The sequence below is a fragment of the Ceratotherium simum genome, chromosome 11 (assembly GCF_057802395.1).
Source record: "Ceratotherium simum simum isolate JZ-2026a chromosome 11, ASM5780239v1, whole genome shotgun sequence".
Taxonomy (NCBI): domain Eukaryota; kingdom Metazoa; phylum Chordata; class Mammalia; order Perissodactyla; family Rhinocerotidae; genus Ceratotherium; species Ceratotherium simum.
The window spans coordinates 56142392-56157894 of NC_141910.1; the positions used below are offsets into that span (position 1 = coordinate 56142392).

Below are 15503 nucleotides of genomic sequence, written 5' to 3' on the forward strand. Positions count from 1 at the left end.
TGCTGGGTGGTCAGTCTTGGCGGTAGTACAAGTCTTCACTGTTTTACAAACTGCTTCCAGAACACTGAAGTGCTCGACCTGACAACAGTCATGCTTCCTCAGTTCTGCACGCTCTTACAGTGTGTGGGTGCTTTATGCCTGTGATTTTATTTAACCTTCGTGACCCTCTAGGAGATAGGAATGAGAATCTTCTACTCCTCTTGATGAGACTACTGGATTCAGTCCTTAGAATCAGCCTTGATAGGAGCCCAGACAGCAAAAAGTAGGGAAATTATGGACTTTAAAATTTAACAATCATAAATATGTTTATTTTGAAATACTGTGATCTTCTTAGTTTCGATGTATGAAAACATTGTTTCCTTTAGACTACCTCGGATGTGTATCCACACCTAAGCTAATGTTTCTTTTGTGTTTTGAATTTAGGTTTTTCAGAAACCCATGATGGAGTCAGGCTTTCTCAATGAGGGAGAAATGGCCTTGATCTTTGTTAACTGGAAGGAGCTCATCATGTCCAACACAAAGCTGCTCAAGTGAGTTGTGAGCATCGCCTGTCATCGCAGCAGACCCCCCCGCACCCGGGACTGAGGCTTCACACACAACTCTCTGCAGGGGCTACTTAGCAGAGGAACTTTCAACTGTTTTCGGCTCCCTCAGGCTTTTTATTTTATTATCATTTTATGAAATGCCATATAACTATAAAATACCTAATTATTGAAGTAAAGAAATATAACAAAAAATACTTTGATTAAACAAAGAAAAAATTAAATCCTTAAACAAACAATATGTTAATATATGATTCCAAAATATACTTGACTCTGTATCAGGTGGTTAGAGTCAGGAGAGAAGCTGCAGCTCACAGCGCAGGCGGAACGGGCTAGTCTGGCGGTCTCCTAGGTCCCATGTGAAATTCCATTCCTCGGGGTGATTTTCCATCCCTTATGCCCGTGAGGACAGGCTCCTGGGAGGGGGCATCGGCAGTCCTGGCTCTTGCTGCCTGTCCACCCTCCTTGGGGCTCAGCAGCTCTCCTGAAGATGATGCTCACCTCCACCTCCACGCCTGGCCTCTGGGCTCCTGCTCCCTTTTCCCCCTACAGAGTGTGGAAAATTTCTTTCTTCTTGGTTCAACAGAGAACAAGTTAGGATTTTTCAAAAGAAACTTTGCTAAGAAACTAAGGTGAAACCAAAACAATTCCAAAGGCCTACAAACACCCAAGTGTCTGGACTTCATTTTCTTAATCTTCCTTGCTAACATTTCACCCAGGTTGGCTTGGCCAGCAGAGCTTTATGCCCAAGCTGCCTCCTCCCCCTTCTGACTTTTCCCTCACGGTGCCAGAGGCTTTTAGGTAACTCACTGGTTATCATTACCATTAATCTCCCATGATAGTCATCCTTCCTTTACCAAAGACATTCACTTAGAAACGGAAAGTGAGAGCATGTGTTGGTTGCAGGGCCTTGCGGGTACGGAAGAAGACGGGGGGTGAGAAGATGCCCGTGCAGATGATTGGGGACATCCTGGCAGCTGAGCTGTCCCACATGCAGGCTTACATCCGGTTCTGCAGCTGTCAGCTCAATGGAGCAGCTCTGTTACAGCAGAAGACAGATGAAGACACGGACTTCAAAGAATCTTTAAAGGTAACTCCATTCTGGGATCATAGGCAGGCCAGCCCCGTTCTGAGCCTGGAGGCAGAGGCGTACGGCGGCACAGGCAGAAATCTCAGCGATGGAGAAGGGTATTCCCCTCGAGTTCCAAAGGAAATACAAATGTGGCAAAGAATTTTCTGATTGCTTTGTGTTGCCTTTCATGTTGAATTGATTTTTCTTGGCACTGGGACCATGATTTTGCCCATCTTAAATAGCAGAGTGTTTTTAAGCCTACTTACATAAATCAGCTACTTTATACCCCCAAAAAAACCCATCCAGACTCTCACTTTCTTAATTTTGTGAATTGTATTATTTTATATTCATCTTATTCCAGAAAGAATATAAAATAGCTTACTTAAATGTATAAAATGCAACAAGATAAAATAAAATTTAAAATAAGTGGATGAATAAAATGGGACAAAGGGAAATGAGAATAGGAAGAAAATGGTGACACCAGGAATTAGGATAATACATACAATGATTTCTGTGATCCTATACATGGACTTCGAGTGTACACAGATGTCATCAGACCTTCCAGAAACCAAGGAGAAGAGGAAACGATTGGTTCCATGATGCCATGGTCATAATGAAAAACAAGCAGTTGGTAAGGAGAAGGAAAGCTAGAACTTACTCAGAAAGACAACACTTATATGATATGGTTGTGCGTCGCTTAACGACGGGGATACATTCTGCAAAATGCGTTGTTAGTTGATTTTGTTGTTGTGCGAACATCATAGCATATGACACAAACCTAGGTGGTACAGCCTGAATAAAATTAAGCATTACATGAAAAGAAGAGTCTATTGTAACCAAATAGGATCATCCTAGGAGGCAGCATGATATCATGCTTCGAACAAGACAGGTTTCAGAATCAGACTGCTCGAGTTGGAATCCCAGCCCATTGCTGTCCAGTTGTGTGACCAGGACAATTTAGTTAACAATTGGTGCCTTCAGTCCTCTCACCTGTAAGCCGGAGATGATCAGATAATACTTTTAAAGTACTTGAGCACAGATACTGGCACATGGTAAGCATTCAATAAATGCTAATTATATTTATCTTCCTTATGATGATCTCAGGGATGCAAAAATGGTTTAATATAATAAGACACTGAGGACAGAACTCTTCAATTGGTGATAAGCGTGGGAGTCAAGGGGTTGCCTAGAAATGAACTAGAAGAGACATGGAAAGAAACCAAGATCATAGAAACAAACATTGATCACAATAATTAGATAAAGGTAGATTTGTGAGTGCGTGTGAATGTTTTAAAGTAATCAATAGTTGAATTAAAAATAGGACATTTACCTTCTAAAGCATAGAAAACATTTTAAAAAAGCTTTTTCCAAATAGTAATAACAATAACAATGTAAATATGATGTTAGTGTCATCACAATTATAACAATAGTAAAAATAAAGTTTATAGTCTCATAATGAAAGGCATGGTGTTGATTACGTTAAAAAGCAAAATCTAATAGTGTTGTGCTCTAAAATGTTACTTTTTAAAAAGACTCAGAAAATATAGAAATAAAAAGCATAAAGACGTATGCTTTTTATTTGCTATACATATACATATAGCAATGTATATAGATATATCCAAAAACAAAAGGAGGGGGCAATTTTAATATCTCATGGTGGGAAATGACTACGTAAATTTTAGTAAATGTATTTTTCAATCATTACAAATGATCACGCCAGGGTACTAGCTACTCTATTCAGGTACTATACTAGGACTAAGAGTAGAAGCAAATAAGATGTGGTCCTTGGCCTCCTGGAGTTAACAGGCTGGTGGGGCATAGAGACACCTGTATTACCTGTATGCCCAGTCCAGGTGTGGCATCATGATAAAGGCAGCCACGGGTTATTATGGGGGTAAAGAAGGATCACTGAAAGGGTGGGAAGGTGTCAAGGAAGGCGAGGAGAGCCTGGACAAGACAAGGCATAATCTGAGTCTTCAGAGGTGAGTACGAATTAACCAAGTGAAGAAAGACATCCTAACACATCCATTACCTGGCACACAGTAGGTGCTCAGTAAATGGTAGTGATTGTTACTAATAAAGTAGGGACAGTGGGCAGGCAGAGGCAGGGGAAATCTGGAGCTGTTTAGAAGGCAAAGGGATTGGCATCAGTGGTGACTCCCGGTGTGTGCGTGGGAAGGTGCGTGGGTACAGATTGGTGCTACCAACTCAGGTAGGGATAGACGTAGAAGAGAAGGCTCGTATGAGGGAAGATGAGGACTTCATTTCTGGGTATGTTGAGGTATTGAGGTGCCTTTGGGTCGTCCAGGGAAGAAGGAGTAATGGGGCAAGTGTAGAGCTCCAGAGAGGGTTTGGCTTAGACTCTGGGACTCAGCTGCAGGGGATCTTGAGCAGCAGCTACAGTTAGGAGTGGATAGAGAAGAAAGAAGTGAAGAAGACTGAGAAGGTCAGCAGACCAGGAAGAAGCCAAGAGAGGAGAGTGGTTCTGGAAGTAAAGGGAGAAGTGATCGCACAGGCTGTCAAGTGCACGTAAGAAAGAACTGAAAAGCATCCTCTGGTTTTGGCACATGAGGTGAGATAATCCTACTGTTGATCTCATACCTATCATTTTGGATCCTGAGTTTTTAGAAGAAATTAGAAATCTAAAAGGTGGTCAAAGTCAGGAGTATAGCCAATGTTTCCTTGTTTTCATTGAGGGTATGATTTCCTCACGAGCCTCTCAATTATTTTGCAGAAGCTGGCATCTGACCCTCGATGTAAGGGAATGCCCCTTTCCAGCTTCCTGCTGAAGCCCATGCAGAGGATCACCCGCTACCCTCTCCTCATCAGAAGTGTGAGTGCCCCGCCTGGGACGGAGAAGCGGGACCCGCTTAGGGTCACAGAGGCTGATAGTCAGGGGGCCTCTGAGTCACCAGCCACCCCTGCCACATGGTCTGGCTCCACCAGCTGATGGACCAGGCACTGAGTGTGTGTGCGTGTGTGTGTGTATGCACGTGAACACACACATACAATCTGAAGGGCTGAATCTTTGAGGTGGGCAAGAAAAAGAGGCATCCACTGTCACGTGGATAGCCTCCCCCTTCCCAGAAAACTCCCCCGGCCTCTCAGAGTCAAGAGTGTGTTTGTCTAGGCAGAGTAAAGACCCTCTAGGTCTCCAGTAGTGGAGCCCATCTTGAGCCCAGACGGAGTCCACCCTTAGTACAACTGTGGGCTCCCGTCTTTCTGCTGAGATCTGAATTCATCTACCAACTGAACACCTTACCCTAGATATCCCAGGAGTCTCCAACTCAGCGTGTCCTAGCAGAGCTCATCGTCATCCCTCACTGTATCCCACCTCAGCTTGCTGACTACACAGTGCTAAAATTCCATCCATCTTTTTGACATAAGCGACGTGGGCCTCTTGAGCCGATATGCCTTCTAAGGAGATGGCAGACTTTACAAAGGATTATTCCACAAATAATCATTGATATAATTTTAACATCTTACAAAGAAAAACAGTAGAGATAATGACTGTTGCTTTTATCGATTATCCCTTGACCATTGGTCTGTAAGCCATGTTAACTCAATATAGACCTTACGTTACAGTTGTGATACCAAACTGACCCATTATACACATTAATCCACAGTCCCTTACCTGAAATATTTGGGGCCAGATGTGTTTCAGAATTCAAATACTGTGTATTATATGACACCCCAACAAAGCCTGAGCAGCACCTATAACCAAACACATTAATATTCCTACAGTGAAATATATGGATAATTGCTATACATAGAATAAATAAATACATCTCTTCAGTTGAGGTCAGGTTTTGCCACCAAATGAGTATTGAAAAAACACTTGAGGGCCGGCCCTGTGGCTTGGTGGTGAAGTGCGCGCGCTGCGATGCTGGTGGCCCGGGTTCGGATCCCAGGTGCGCATCGAGGCACCACTTCTCCGTTCATCCTGAGGCCGAGTCCCACATACAGCAACTAGAAGGATGTGCAGCTATGACACACAACTATCCACTGGGGCTTTGGGGGGAAAAAATAAAATAAAATAAAATCTAAAAAAAAAAAAAAAAAAAGAAAAAACACTTGAGGCTTTCAGGGCTTTTTCCCAATTTGGAATTGTAAACAAAGGACTGTGGACCCCCACGACTACAGTGAGAGTCCAGACAGGAGTTGTCTGCTGATGGGCCCGCTAATTTCTGGAGGGACCACACAAAGTTGCATTCTGGCCTCTATGCTTTTACATTTGTAAGATTAGTTTGAAGTCACTTTAGCATGAACTGAGGGGCCGGCCTGGTGGCATAGTGGTTAAGTTCGGTGCACTCCACTTCAGCGGCCCTGGTTCGCAGGTTCAGAACCCCGGGCACGGACCTACATCACTCGTCAAGCCATACTGTGGTGGTGACCCACACACAAAATAGAGGAAAGATTGGCACAGATGTTAGCTCACAGCTAATCTTCCCCAAGCAAAAAGAGGAAGATTGGCAACAGATATTAGCTCAGGGCCAATATTCCTCACCAAAAAAAAAAAAAGAGCAGCATGACCAAATTATCACACACTCAAATAAAGAACTTTAAAAAAAAAAAAAAAAGAATGACCTGAATGGCTTTTCCTACATGCTGATATGATTTTATAGTATTTTTCCTGTGGCAGGGGATTCATTGCTTTCATCAGATTTTTCAAAAGGATCAGTGACCCCAAAAATGTTATGAACCATTGCTGTTCAACAAGTTAACACATTTATCAAAGGTGCAGCCAGTTTATAGTGGAGGGTTCACCCTGAAGGCACATGGCTGAAATGATTGGGGGGAAGGAGGGAGGCACCCTTTAACATCTGGCCTATTACTAAACCCAGCTGGAGAGCCACCAGAGACCCACAGATTTGAGGGCACTTGATCCACGTAGCACTTGGCAGCCCTCTTGTACCTGAGTCACTTGTCTCCCTAAGAACTCATGGGACTGTGAGCTTCTCAAGGGTAAACGATTGTCTTGCTCACCATTTTCTTTCCAGTGCTCAGCACCCAGCACATATGGCAGCCAACAGGACAGCTGGATGGGTGGGTGGAGGACACAATACATCCCACGTGACACAGCCCGCTCTTTTCCAGATTTTGGAGAACACTCCGGAGAATCACGTGGACCATTCCTCCCTAAAACTGGCCCTCGAGAGGGCAGAGGAGCTTTGCTCTCAAGTTAACGAAGGAGTTCGGGAGAAGGAAAATTCAGACCGACTGGAGTGGATCCAGACGCACGTTCAGTGCGAAGGTCTTGCAGAGGTGAGGCCTGTGGCGCAGCTGGACGCCGCCAGGCAGGCTCAGGTGGGAATCACGTGCAGGCTTTCCCCTGGTGTGGACAGTCTATGCCTCAGCTCAGCCCATGTGGATTCACCATCCTGCCCCTTCTTGGTTGTCATCTTCCTTTCTTGTAAAGAGAGATTTGATATTTATGTTTTGAGTTCTTTGAATTCAGCAGTTAGAATCAGTATTCTATGGGTATAAGTAATCATTTTCACCAGGCCAGTTTGAACTCTCAAGAAAAATAAATGTAAAGATCTTTTGTGTAAAGGTGAATGATTACAGTCACGTTCCCAACTAGAAAATCCTACCACAGTACCCTCAGGTCCAGGGCACAGGTCCCAGGGACACTAGGATGGTTTGTGCTGGGACTTACAAAGTAACAATCTCTTTCTCTTTAAGCAACTTATTTTCAACTCTCTCACCAACTGCCTGGGGCCCCGGAAGCTTCTGTACAGTGGGAAATTATATAAGACCAAGAGCAATAAGGAACTATATGGATTCCTCTTCAATGACTTCCTGCTTCTCACCTACATGGTCAAGCAGTTTGCTGTTTCCTCGGGCTCTGAGAAACTTTTCAGCTCCAAGTCTAACGCTCAATTCAAAATGTATAAAACGGTAAGTATCGCATTCCTGGCAGTAGCACTGGCAGCAGCACTGGCAGCATAAGGAGGTGTTTCCTTTCCTGTAAGGCCCTCCTTCCCAGCCTGACCTCTCCTGTTCTCACGGGACGCTCTTCACCTGTCTCCAGATGGCTCATGCCTCTTTTGTCACTTCCCAGAGAAGAAGCCCCCAGGGTGGCTGGGCCTTCACTGCCCTCTGACAGCCGCCAGCTGGAGTCCAGCTTTGGACTCCAGCTTCCTCTCTGGCAAACATGACATGTGATCCCGCCTCTGTCCACATTCAGCAGCAGGTCTCTCTGCAAAACCAATGCTGGCGCCTCGTGCCAGGTGTCAGTGCACGGCGCAGTGGTGGACGCTCGGAGCTCCTGTCCCCAGTTCAGTAGCATCTAATCTACCCCAGAGTTTTACCTTCACAAAATGGAGACAGTTTCTTTATTCCTAAATAAAAGACCCTAGAACCCAGACCCCTCTCTCCCTCTCAACAAGGCTCTTCAGAACAGACAGAACTCTCTGGACATAGGCAGGGCGAGTGCACTGGCCCATTTCACAGCCTGTGTTTTGGCCCTAATTCTTTCAGCCCATTTTCCTGAATGAAGTCTTGGTGAAACTGCCCACAGACCCTTCCAGTGATGAGCCTGTCTTCCACATTTCTCACATTGACCGAGTCTACACCCTCCGAACAGACAACATTAACGAGAGGTCAGTCCTGACCACGTGTCACCTGCTTTGAAGTCTAAGAGAAAGCCTGGACAGCTCCCTCTGCCGTAAACCCATCTCCAGGCCATGCTGAAGTCCTGCTAATTCTGTGTCCTTTCTTAGCCAGCCCCCTCTGCCCCGGTCCCACTGGTAGGCCTTGGTGTAGACGTGCTGGGTCACTGCAAGTGCCTCTAAAACGTCTCCCTGCTTCCAGTCTCCAACACGAGGTCCAACACTCGCTTCCTGCTGAAGTCCCTCAGGCAACAGTCTGTGCTCCATCGTCTGGTCCCAGAGGCCCTCTTTGTGCTTCTCAGAGTCTAGGTCCTGTCCCTCCATGCCACAAGACCTGTGCTCCAGCCAGAACAGCTGCCCTCCCCTTTCCCCTCTCTGTGGAATGCCTTCCTCCCTCTCTCTGCCTGGCCAGCTGCCGGTCCTCTAGGGTGTCGCTCAGCACCTCTGTGAGGGCAAACCAAGGGCTGCTCCTCCTCTGTGCGCACGGTTCTTTGTGTAGTAGAACCTGCCATTCTGTCACGCTGAACTGAATCTTCTATCTCTGTGTGCCCAGCACCTTGTAAATGCCTGGTGTTCTGTAAGTGGTCAGGAACTGTCTAGAAATTCTCAGCTTGATTCTCAATTAGCAAACGAGTCTTTCAGTTGAATATTAGGTCTCTGATTGGAAACTTGTCAAAGCCGAGGTTAGCAAAGGAAAGGGGGACGAATGCAGAGCTTTGGGGCTCCTTGTTGAACCTGTGGGATGCACAGAACGCCTCCCAATGGTGCGCTCTGCTTCTCCTCCAGGACTGCCTGGGTCCAGAAGATCAAGGCGGCTTCTGAGCAGTACATCGCCACGGAAAAGAAGAAACGGGAGAAGGCTTATCAAGGTAGTCTGTGGTGCTCTGGAGGGTTGGAACCAGCCGCCAGGGGTCCTGGGGAGGGGGTGGGTCTCCCCCTCAGGACACAGGTGCTGCTGCTCCTGCAGTGAGGCGGTAAATGGGAACAGGAAAGACCAGGCTTGCTGCAGGATCAGACAGCAGATCCCAGCTCAGCTGCTGCAGCCCCTCCTCTCCTCGCAGCTATTTCAAACCTTCTGGGGGCCGCCCTGAGCCCCCACGCACCCACCGTTACACAGGTGGAGGCCATCCAGTACGAGCTCCGAGCTCCGGGACCTCCCTTCTCTCAGTGGCAAAGTCTGTGTTCCCCCTTCCCCGACACTCATTTTTCACTCCTGTTTCCAGGAAGGAGGGGCTTCCAGTGCACAACCCACCCCACCTCTCCTTGGTCCATTTTGCTCCATCAAACTTCACTTCTATGGCCTGTTTCCCTTCAGCTCATGAACACTCTGCTCCTCCTCTCCCACCCCAGCCTCTGCCCTGTGCCTCCTCCAGATCCACCCATCCTCCCTCTCCCTTGCTGCCAGGTCCTGGACTTTAAATTGCTCCCTCTCCTCCTCGTTCACCAGCCTTTCACTCCACTTACTGTCTCCATCATTCTCTGCAAAGGGCTCGCTCACACACCAGTGACCGAACTCATGGCTTGGCTCACTTTCTCTCCTCGAGCTCCCTGCAGCCAGTGGTAAGAAATCGAGGCTCCTCCCTCCCCCTGGACCCCATGATAACCCCTGAGGGTCCTCCTACCACCTAATCTTCTCTCATCGTCTCCTTCCTAGTGCTTCTTTCTCCCGCTGTACCCCGGGAGTGCTGCCCTTACCTGAGCCTCTCTCTCCCTCATCTCATCCCGGTTTCAGTGGTCACAGCTAGGCTGCTCTCTCCCGAGCCCACACTCTCCAGACACACCTGCTTGACTTCTCCCTGGTGCCTGCTGGACGTCACAAATTGGCATCTCCAGTGGGGTTAATTAGCCTCCTTCCAGAAGTAGTGCCTCCTGAGAATCTCTGTGGATAGCAGTGTTGTCCTCGGCCACCCCGACTGGAACATGCTCTCTGACCCCCTACACCTCTCCTCTAGTCAGCTGCCAAGCCCGTATGTTCTCTCCATTGTTCGTTTTCCCATTTGCCTAGTCCTTTCCCTTCCCAGCAGCACAAGACCCTCCAGTCTCCCACCCCAGCTATAGCACGAGGTCCCCCCACCATCACCCATTCCCTTCATTTCTGGAGTATTCTTTTTACAGGGCTGATCTCAGTCTCGCCTTGCTTAAGCATCTTCCCTCTTGCCTCCCAAATTAAGGACAAAGTTCTTACTCCACACTCGGGGCCCATCCACAGTATTACCCATCACCTGCCCTGTTTCCTGCTGTTTCCCTCTGCCTCCCCATATCACTGCCTAATTGAGCAGGTCACCTGTGGGACCCTGCCGCCCACCCCCGGGCCCTCCTCCCCTGTCCGGTCCGCCCACCATGTTCCCGGCTGCTCTGGTTGCAGCTCTTTATATGTTTTTTTATTCAGGTTCCCCTTATTTTGTTATGTACTCCTGAAAGGTATGTGTAAATCGGCTCTTGCTAATTGAGTCTTGTTTTAATGGTACTTTAAGTGCTTGCTACTGAAAAATCAATGATTGAATCATTTGTAAAGCACATAATGATCTCTTAATTGGTCAAAGATGTGAATCAAAGTTTTTCTATGTTAGTTTTTCTTAATATCAATATCTGTACATATTGTCATGCATTTTCCATGTGTTCAATTCTGTAGACATTTATTGATTACTTACTCTGTGCCAGGGCCGTGCTTGTCTAACCGGGCCTGCAAAGATGAATGTGGCCCTGCCCTGCCTTCAAGGGGAACTGAGTACCAGTGCTGTGCTGGAGGGGTGGGCTTCCACGAGGGGCTGGCCACTTCTCACAGAGAAGGTTCTACTTGCCCTGAGTTTTGAAAAATCAGTAGCTCACCAAGGAGTCTTTTTGTTAGTTTTCAAACCCTTGAGGGCAAAGCCGGCTTAACTAACTTCGTATTTACCAAGATAATTTTGAGTTCACTGACTCAATTCCCTCCGTATTAAAAGCGTTTTTGAGTACCTCCTTAAATAGAATAAACTCTTAAGTGAAACTGCTTTGTAAACTGAAGTGTTTGCATATAATTGGAATTATGATGAGTAAAGAAAATAGACTTTGGTGTCTGATGTTTAAATTTTGACCTTGCCATTTAGAAGCTCTGTGATGTGAGCATGTTACAGTCTTCTCTAAGCCTCAGTTTTCTCATATATGGAGATGGCAGTTATAAAGAGCTGCCTTATAGGGCAACTGTGCAGTTTCAGTAGTATGACATGTAAAGGTGTAGCACATGCCTAACACAAAGTAAGTATCCAGTAAATGTTAGCTGCTGTAAGTGCTGAACGAATATGATGTATTCTTATTTTATTAATATTACCATTTGCTAGGCAATCGAGGGGTTAATACATGGATGAATAAACAGTCCATGCTCTGCAGTGGCTCCTCTTGGCAGGGGAGAAGGACATGACACAGAATTTCAGGCCCAGCAGGCTATGGGATGCTCAGAAGCCAAGGATAATGGATGCACAGAGGAGGGAATGGGTCTGGGAGGTGAGGTGTGAGATTGGACCTGCATCTTGAAGGATGAGTAGGATGCTGACAGGCAGAGATGGCAGGCAAGGCATTCCTAGCATGGGACACAGCCTGGGCAAAGGCACAGAGCAGCCAGACGTGGCTGGCTAGGCCGGGTGTAGGGGCAGGAGAGGCTTGGCAGTGTTAGGGTTGGTTAGAAAGACAGAGTGTGAGTATCTACAGCCAGGCATCATCACTGTGTGCTCTGCATTCTCAGAGATGAAATTAACGTGACTCGTCTGTCTCTTTTGTAGCTCGCTCTCAAAAGACTTCAGGCATTGGGCGACTAATGGTGCATGTCATTGAAGCTACAGAACTAAAAGCCTGTAAACCGAATGGTAAATGCTTCTTTCATTCAACAGACGTGGTAACTGCCCCGCTTTTGCTGATGACTCTTCTGAACACTGAATAATGGGATGCTTTTAAAAAGTCAGTGTGTCCAATGCCACTAAAATGGTTATTGGACCAATATTATTATCACTCAGTGTTCCCACTAAGTACCAATGCCTCCTTCCTCAGTGCTTCTGAGTGGAGAAAGCACGAAGCAAGTTGCACTGACACTTGCCCAGGCTTGGGGGGAGCCCCGGCGTTTGAGCCTGCATGGTTGCTGCCCTGGTTTATGATGCTGTCAGCATTGGGAACAGAGACCACAGGCAGATCTGGACCCCTGCTGCGTGGTCTACAGAGAAGCATCCCTTTGGATCCTGCTTTCGCTCCAGGAAAGCCCTGTTGTTACCTTTACAGGCCACATGTGTCTTTGGTTTGTTTTTGTTTAGGAAAGAGCAATCCATACTGTGAAATCAGCATGGGCTCCCAGAGCTACACCACCAGAACCCTCCAGGACACACTAAATCCCAAGTGGAATTTTAACTGCCAGTTCTTTATTAAGGACCTTTACCAAGATGTGCTGTGTCTCACCATGTTTGACAGAGACCAGTTTTCACCAGATGGTAAAGTATAATTTAGCTAGGGGGTCTGAAGTATCCCCAGCACTCTAGAATCTAGGGTCTTGATCCAGGGTACTTGGCCTTATTTTTGCCCCATGACACCTCAGGGAAATGACACAAGCCCATGGTCATCAGCAGGTCTCATTGGCAGCAGATGGGGTGCCTTCTCGGGGGAGGGGGGCGGCCTCAGGTGTGTTCACATCTTTGGCCCAGTCACTCCCTACATAGACAATAGAAACACTGTGCTCCTGGCACGTGCTGAGTGGGGGACACGGTCCCTGACCAGTGACTTGGATTCCAAATAGACAGTTTCCTTCACACGAATCTCTTATTCTGCGTGCATCCATTCACAGTACCAAACAGCCAGTGACCAAAAGAAGTTACTTGTTTTGGATTTGAAAGTTGTATGAATCCTGTTTCAGACACCCCTCATGTGGTGGTTTTGAACAATTTTATAAAGAAGACTTTTGACTCTCACATGTCTATTCACCAGATTTCCTGGGTCGTACTGAAGTTCCAGTGGCAAAAATTCGAACAGAACAGGAAGGCAAAGGCCCTACAACTCGGCGACTCCTGCTACACGAGGTCCCCACCGGGGAGGTCTGGGTCCGCTTTGACCTGCAGCTTTTTGAGCAAAAAACTCTCCTGTAGGGGCTGTGGGAATCTGCCCACTAGGCTGGGGCTGGAGGAGATGGCCGGCGCTGCCCCGAGGCTCCAGGAGCGCCACCTGGCTTCATCCATCACAAGGCCACGCACGCTGGGGCCTTCTGTTTTATTGCACACTAAATCGCTAGCGATCTATGCAGACATGACCTTTCCTATAAATAAACCCCACCCATAGCACAGTGCCTTGTACTAGTGTTAACATGTTCGGCTGTGTTTAGATGCCAAGGTTTCCGTTTTCAGGGCTATAAAAAGTATTATGTGGAAATGAGGCATCAGACCACCAGACGTTACCACTTGGTTGAATGTGTCCACTGTGGGTGGTTTTGGTGATGCTGTAACCATTCCACGCCATGTGACCTCTGCTGGGTCACAGCCACTCAGGAGGTGAAGGATTGGGACGAAATGCTGCAGCCTCAGCATGTGAACAGCCTGATACCAAAATAGTGTCTACTTGTGCACTGAATAAAAAACAGAAACTTGATCATTTTATTCCTGATTAGATTTTATCATTCTCTGCTGAGACAATATAGTTTGAAATCTAAGGGGGAAAGCTTGATTTACTTTAAATACTGTGAACTCTAATGATGTGGAAAATATTTTTCAACTTTAATTTTCTGAAATATAAATTATTTATGTAAATTCCTTGTTTTGCATATTTCATAGGACATACATCTTTAAGCTTTATCATTGCCAATATGTACAGAAAGAGAATAAAAATACAAGTTTATGAATGTAACTTCTTTCAAAGCTTGCCTGATTTACTTTCTACATGAAAGTTCTTAAAAGGTAACTTCAGAGGTTGCTTATAATGAAACCAAATTTCCTTTCTGCCACAGTGGGAAAATCAAGGACAGGGTAGGGAGGGGGAGTGCTCAGGAGACCCCAGAGCCTCGTCTTGACTCTGCCATTGACTTGCTCTGTGACTCTGTTACATTCACCTACTGTTTCTCTGAGGGCTAGACTGAAGGACCTCTGTGGGCGCTAGACCATACCCTTTTGAGTCCTTCTGCTTGCCTAGTTGAGTAGAAACTTCAGGGGTAACTTAGGAGTAAAGAAGATGCACAAGTATGAAGCACCATCAGCAGGCCCCTCGGCCCCTCCAGCTCCAGAAGCACCTGTCTCTCCACCGGCCCCCTGTCCTATCAGAGCCACATGCACACCTGTCAGAGTGGCGTATTTGGCTTCTGGATTTTGAAGTACGAAATTTGTTTTGAAAATTGATAAAAATAAGGTCTTATACACTAAACCTTAGGTTAATAAGTATGACTGGGAAAAAGGTCTGTCTTGTGGAAGGAATTGCTCAGGCTGGTTTCTCAGGGAGCAGGTCTTCTCGAGGAGCTGGAGGAAGGGAAGGATTCAGATGTCCCTCCGCCATAGCTCCCATTTCCGTCTAAACATAATCGCTGGACAGAGAAGAGCTGGAAAACATAATTCAGAATATTCATATTTTTAAAAATCCATCACAAAATCATCACAGGTATGGATCCTGGCCCTGATTGGTTAAAACACAGACATAAAAGAAACATGCCACAGTGTCCAAGGAAGAGACACCACTCAGTATCTGAAACTAAAACAACTGAATATGTTGCCTAATTACGGGGAAGTCTGGCTACTCAGGCGCAGCCTCGGTGAGCAAAGCAAAGTGCCGATGTTTTGTAGGGTTATGGGAAATGTTTCGTGCTGGTTACGAGGCAAGTGTGGGCTGACGTCCAGCGAGTCTGCCTCTGACTGGCTGACTTCCAGAGCAACAGGCTGTGACTGATGCGTCGGGCAGGTTTAAAACCAGCTCTGGGGTTACTTGTGACCACAGCTACAGAATAATCCTTTTCCCACGACCGTGAGGACTTTAATTCTCACTGGGATGAACGGTGGCTAGTGCCATGTCTCCATGTCTAGATATGTCAGAGTTCTTTTCAGATTTAGGACAGAGGAGCCTGTGGGATGTGAGTCAGACAACTTGTACAAAACTATGGAGGATATTGAATGTCAGTACTCCCAGCAACCCCAGTCAACCCCTTTACCCCAGGAGTACAGCTCTGCCCTTAAGAAATCAAGTTCTGTCCTGATTTTCTGAAGGGCACGGGGAGAGGAGGAGAGGGTGCACCCTGAGAACACTACACACCCGCCAGGGAAAGACTGAGCCGATGTGAGGCATGCCCAG

At 46.7% G+C, this 15503-nt stretch overlaps 1 protein-coding gene across 9 annotated transcripts in view; it reads left to right on the top strand.

The window, feature by feature from the left end:
- ITSN2 (intersectin 2) overlaps positions 1-14078 on the top strand; it is a 140839-nt gene extending 126761 nt beyond the window's left edge. For 8 of the 9 annotated variants that reach the window (XM_087437079.1, XM_087437080.1, XM_087437083.1 and 5 more), the window contains 10 exons: positions 424-530; positions 1449-1632; positions 4349-4447; positions 6712-6879; positions 7300-7515; positions 8098-8219; positions 9015-9097; positions 11984-12067; positions 12506-12679; positions 13170-14078. In XM_087437079.1, the coding sequence (XP_087293205.1) occupies positions 424-530; positions 1449-1632; positions 4349-4447; positions 6712-6879; positions 7300-7515; positions 8098-8219; positions 9015-9097; positions 11984-12067; positions 12506-12679; positions 13170-13327 (1395 nt within the window). In that variant the 3' untranslated portion in view covers positions 13328-14078. Of the gene's footprint in view, positions 1-423; positions 531-1448; positions 1633-4348; positions 4448-6711; positions 6880-7299; positions 7516-8097; positions 8220-9014; positions 9098-11983; positions 12068-12505; positions 12680-13169 lie in introns of those variants that run through there. The other variant, XM_087437087.1, reaches the window with a different exon arrangement.
- The last annotated feature ends 1425 nt before the right edge of the window (positions 14079-15503 follow it).